This window comes from Cnephaeus nilssonii, assembly GCF_951640355.1.
Source record: "Cnephaeus nilssonii genome assembly, chromosome: 5".
NCBI lineage: Eukaryota > Metazoa > Chordata > Mammalia > Chiroptera > Vespertilionidae > Cnephaeus > Cnephaeus nilssonii.
The window spans coordinates 18,028,611-18,034,610 of record NC_137076.1 but is presented as its reverse complement, the minus strand read 5'-3'; the positions used below and the strand labels follow the sequence as shown (position 1 = coordinate 18,034,610).

The 6,000-nt window shown below is 46.2% G+C and overlaps 1 protein-coding gene across 3 annotated transcripts in view; it reads left to right on the top strand.

Annotated features, from left to right (window-relative positions):
• The first annotated feature begins 208 nt into the window (after positions 1–208).
• The window catches only part of KLHL26 (kelch like family member 26), a 29,528-nt gene continuing 23,736 nt past the window's right edge, over positions 209–6,000 (top strand). For all 3 annotated transcript variants that reach the window (XM_079773016.1, XM_079773017.1, XM_079773015.1), the window contains exon 1: positions 209–360. In XM_079773016.1, coding sequence (XP_079629142.1) covers positions 278–360 — 83 coding nt within the window. In that variant the 5' untranslated portion in view covers positions 209–277. The remainder of the gene's footprint in view (positions 361–6,000) is intronic.

Below are 6,000 nucleotides of genomic sequence, written 5' to 3'. Positions count from 1 at the left end.
CCCCTTTGTGGACTGAGCCTTGCCCCTCGACCCCCAGACCACGCCCCTCGCCACAGGCCCCGCCTCTCCTCTACTCAGGAGCGCGGGCCTTCTGCCCTCGCCGCCCCGCCCATCTCCAGACCCCGCCCCGCCCGGGAGACCACGCCCCTCCGACACGCCCGGCCCCTTGCATCGCTCAGGTCCTGCCCTTGCGGAGCATGCCCCGCCCCCTGATCCCCAAGTCTCAGTTTTCTGGACGGGCGCGCGGCTCCCCGTCACTCGAACGCGCGGCGGTAAGATGGCGGAGTCCGGTGGTGGCGGTGGCGGCGGCAGCGGTGGCGTTGGCTTCGGTGCAGGCCCGGGCCCGGAGCGCCCAAGCAGGTGAGACCCGGCCCGCAGTGGGCCTGCAGCTGCCCCACGGCTCAGGTGACCTGTGGGGCGTCCTGGGGCTTGGAAGTGTACTGGGCTGCCCGAGGTTCTTTCCGGGGGACCGCAGGCTTTAGGGGCTGCTGAGGGGGCAACTGAAGGAGGGCTGGGAGCCCCGGGACCTCGAGAGGTCGACATGTTGCTCTGGGAGCCAGAGGGGGCATTGGGGGGCTTGGAGGTCTGAAAGGAAACCTAGGGGCTCCTGCCTGGGAACTTGGAATGCCAAGGGGTTTGGGAGGCAGAGAGGGCCTGAGGAGGGGCAATGGGCAGTCTTGAGGTTGTTGATGCTGTTTTCGGGACTCTGAGGAGGGGACTGAAGGGAGCTTGCAGGGACTGAGGCCCAAGCTTTTCTAGAGGGTGCTAAAGGACCCCAGCGTTCTAAAGGTGGCCCCGAGGGCATGCTGAGGGGACCTGGGATGAGTGAGGACTGTGGAAGGCTGGGGGTAAGGGGCTCAAGTGAACCTGAGGACCTGAAGGAGGCCTAAGAGGACTGGAAGAACCTGACAGGGGAGGCTGTGGGGTCCTGGGGGCCGGGGGGGGGTGTCCCAGTGAGTCTTGATGGGCAGGGACGGGGATAGGGGTCTTGAGGGGCCTGAGTAGGTCTTGGGGAGCCAGAGGATGGTGAGAGATTCCTGAAGGTCTAAAGAAAACAAGGAAGATCTATCTTTTCCCAACCCATGGGGTTTAAATATCTCCCCCCACCCCTGGCTAAAGGACTTGAAGCTAGGTCTTGCCCTCAGACTAAGGGGGCAGAATTCACCCCTTTTGGTAACAGGGAAAGTCCCCTTTCCTTTTGGCTAAGTCCTGAGACTGGTTGCTTGAACCCCAGAATTGGTGTAAAACTTGATGTTTACATGTGTTGTTCTGGGTTTTCAGAGGGGAAGAACACCGGCCTTAGGGAGCACAACCTCCCTTCCTCTTTACATTGCACAGGGCCACTGTAGCCCAGCCCAGCTCAGCCCAGCCCAGCCCCCTCCGACAGCCTGCCACCCTTGGCTGACCGCGTACACAATTTGGGCTCTTTCTCACTGGAGAGCTTATGGGGGCAAATCATTTCAGTCAACGTGATGAATGATGAAGTTGGTCAGTACTTGTGTGCTGTGGTGTCATGTCTCATTGTGGGGACCTGGGATGGTGCTGGCCAGAAAGGCCTGACGGCCCAGATGCATGAGTTGGACTTTGGGCCTCCAGTAGGGAGCAAGAGAGATTCAGAGGATTTGGAAAGACATTCAGCGGGTAACCTGGGCAGGGTGTGGTGACCAGGCGTGAGGTGGCATGTAAGGAACAGATAAGAGGGGACAGTGAACCCAGGTCCCTGCCTTGGGCCCTGGGGTGGGATAACCTGGGTGAGGTATAATTAATTGCATACGATACTGTTCACTCATTTTAGCTGAGCAGTTCATTGACTTCCAATAAATTTATAAGGGGGGATAAATGGTGGTGGAAGGAGCCTTGACTTGGGGTGATGAACACACAATACAATATGTAGATGGTGTATTATAGAATTGTACACCTGAAACCTATATAATATTATTAACCAATGTTATCCCAATAAATTCAATAAAAGTAAATTTATAAATTATGAGTATGCATCCATTAACATAACCCAGTTTTTCAGAATGCTTTCATCACGACTAAGAGTTCCATCCAAGCCCATTGCAATGAACTCCACTCCCACCCTCGGCCCAAGGCACACTCTGATCTGTTTGGGGTTTTTTTTTCTCTGTAATTTTGCCTTTTTAGAAAATTTACAAGAATGGGATAGTACAATCTGTGACTTCTTGTGACTGGCTTCTTTCTCTTAAAATGTTTTTGAAGTTCATCTAAGTTGTTACAACTACCAGAAGTTTGTTCTTTTTCACTACAGCATAGTGTTCCATTGTATGGTTGGACACAGTTTTTTTATACATTTACTGGTTGTTTTCATTTTGATAATTACAAATAAAGTTGCTGTGAAGATTTGGTTATGTATATTTTTTAAAAAATATTTTTATTTACTTCAGAGAGGAAGGGAGAAGGAGAGGGAGATGGAAACATCAATGATGAGAGAGAATCATGGATTGGCTGCCTCCTGCACGCTCCCCACTGGGGATCGAGCCAAAAGCTGAGTGTGTGCCCTGACGGGGAATTGAACCGTGACTTTTTGGTTTATAGGTCAACGCTCAACCACTGAGCCATGCCAGCTGGGTTGATTATGTATCTTTGTGAGACATATACTTCCATCCTCTTGGGTATATAATTAGGAGTGAAATGATTGGGTCCTATATGGTAGGGAAGGTGCACCATTTTGCATTCCTATCAGCAGTCCATGAGAGTTTCAGCTGCTCCCCATCCACAACAACACTGATGTGGCCAGTCTTTAATTTTAGCAATTCTAAGTGCATACTGGTATCTTATTTTGGTTTTAATTTGCATGACCCTAAGAACTAATGATATTGGACATTTTTTCATGGTTTCATTGGCTATTCATATTTTTGGTCAAGTGTCTTCAAATTTTTGCCTATATTTTAGTTGCGTTGTCTTCTTATTGATCTAAAATTTTATTTGTTGATTGATTTTGGAGAGAGAAAGAGAAAGAGATCAGCATTGATTTATTGTCCCACTTATTTATGCATTCATTGGTTGACTCCTATTTGTGCCCTGACCAGGGATTGAACCCTCAACCTTGTAGTATTGGGATGATGCTCCAACCAACTGAGCTACCCAGCCAGGGCTCTTATTGACTTTTAAGAGTTCTTTATGTATTCTGGATTCAAGCCTTTTATCAGATACATGATTTGCAAATATTTTCTCCTAGTCTGCAAGTTGTCTTTTCATTTTCTTAATATCTTTCACTGGGCAAGTGTTTATTATTTTGATGAGATGGAGTTTATCAATATTCTTCTTTTATGGATCATGCTTTTAATGTAATATCTAAGAAATCTTTTCTAAATGGAGGCACTTTCTTTTTTTAATTCTTTTTTTAACTTATTGTTTAAAGTTTTACATACATATGTCTCCTTTTTCCCCCCGCTTGATACCCCCCTCCCCCGCCAGTCATTCCCACCCCAGGCAAGCCCCCACCGCCCCAGTGTCTGTGTCCATTGGTTATGCTAATATGCATGCATACAAGTCCTTTGGTTGCTCTCTATCCGCCCCCCCTCCCCTGCCATTTGTCTCTGGATCTATTCTTGTTCATCACATTATGGTGATCATTATATCCCACATATGAGTGAGATCATGTGATATTTATCTTTCTCTGATTGGCTTATTTTACTTAGCATAATGCTCTCCAATTCCATCCATGCTGTTGCAAATGGTAAAAGTTCCTTCTTTTTTATAGTGGCGTAGTATTCCATTGTGTAGATGTACCACAGTTTTTTAATCCACTCATCTGCTGATGGGCACTTAGGTTGTTTCCAAATCTTAGCTATTGTAAATTGTGCTGCTATGAGCATAGGGGTGCATATATCCTTTCTGATTGGTGTTTCTGGTTTCTTGGGATATAGTCCTAGAAGTGGGATTACTGGGTCAAATCCATTTTTAACTTTTTGAGGAAACTCCATACTGTCTTCCACAGTGGCTGCACCAGTCTGCATTCCACTAGCAGTGAAGGAGGGTTCCTTTTTCTCCACATCCTCTCCAGCACTTTTTGTTTGTTGATTTGTTGATGATAGCCATTCTGACAGGTGTGAGATGGTACCTCATTGTTTTGAGAGTCACTTTCTTAAAAGATATCGCCGCTGCCCCACTGGTGTGGCTTGGTTGATTGAGTGTCATCCCATGCCCCAAGAGGTCACCAGTTTGATTCCCGGTCTGGGCACATGTTCGGGTTGTGGGCTCAATCCTTGGTAGGGGGTGTGCAGGAGGCAGCTGATCGATGTTTCTATCTCTCCCTCTCCCCTCCTCTCTCTCTAAAATCAATACAAACATATTTTAAAAAGAAAAAAAGAAAAAGCCCCAAGACCTAAACATATTAAAAAAAAAAAAAGACATCTCCATCATCTCTAAGATGCCCATTTATCCCCTTCCATCCATCCCAGTGAAAAATCACTGTTGTGTTGTCTGTAGCAACTGGTGGTGTGTGTGTGTGTGTGTGTGTGTGTGTGTGTGTGTGTGTGTCTTATTCCTGTGGTGCTAGTGTAGGGAGGAAGGCAAGAAGCCCTAATATGGTGATATGGAGCATACAAAAAGAAGACCAGGCCCTAACTGGTCTGGCTCGGTGGACAGAGCGTTGGCCTGCGGACTGAAGGGTCCCAGGTTTGTTTCCGGTCAAGGGCATATACCTTGGTTGAGGGCACATCCCCAGTAGGAGGTGTGCAGGGAAAGCTGATCGATGTTTCTCTCTCATCTGTGTTTCTAACTGTCTATCCCTCTCCCTTCCCCTTTGTAAAAAATCAATAAAATATATTTTATTTTTTATTTATAAATTTATTTTTTAAATATATTTTATTGATTTTTACAGGGAGGAAGGGTGAGGGATAGAGAGCTAGAAACGTCAATGAGAGAGAAACATCGACCAGCTGCCTCCTGCACACCCCCTACTGGGGATGTGCCCGCAACCAAGGTATATGCCCTTGACCGGAATTGAACCTGGGACCTTCCAGTCCGCAGGCCAACGCTCTATCCACTGAGCCAAACCGGTTTCGGGCAATAAAATATATTTTTTAAAAAAAGACCAGGTTTTGAAGGAAAATGTGGCACACAGTAGTCTCCAAGGATCTTTTGAAATATAGAGGCCTTTGTAGCATTGTTCATGTATTATTTCCTTCATTTCTTTCAAACTGGCCAGCCAGTCCTGGTGCATGACTTTCCCATGCTCCATTCTTCATCCTTCCACACTCCAAGGTCATGGCCTCCCAAAGTCACCTGCCTGATTACCTTACCTGCATTCAACTCGCCCCGAGGGCATTTTTTCTGGCCACCTTGTTGTATGTGTGTGTGGTTTGTTTGTTTATTGTTAGTTTTTGTTATTTATTTATTTATTTTTGGTAAAACTTATATAACATAAAAACTCACTCATTTAAAGTATACATACAATTCAGCCCTGGCCAGTGTGGCTCAGCTGGTGGAGCGTCCTGTATACCGAAAGGTTGCAGGTTTGATTCCAGGTCAGGGTACATACCTAGGTTGTGGGTTTGACCCCTGTCAACCGATAGCTCTCTCTTGCATTGATGTTTCTCTCTCTTTCTCTCACTCCTCCTTCCCCTCTCTCTAATATCAATAAGCATATCCTTGGGTGAGGATTTAAAAAATAAACTAACCTGGCTGGTGTGGCTCAGTGGATTGAGTGTTGCTCCATGCACCAAGAGGTCACTGGTTCGATTCCCAGCAAGGCATTAAAATAATCAATCAATCAATTAATTAATTTAAAAAAATAAAAAAATAAAGTGTACAATTCAGTGGTATGTAGCATATTCCCAATGTTGTTATGTATCCTTTATCTATTTCCAGAACATTTCCATAACCTCAAGAGGAAATCTGTTCCCATTAGCAGTCACTCTCCATTCCCCTTCTATCCCAGCCCCTAGCAACTACTCTACTTTCTGTCTCTAAAGTTACCTGCTTTATAAATAGAATTATACAATACAGGGTCTTTTATGACTGACTTCTTTC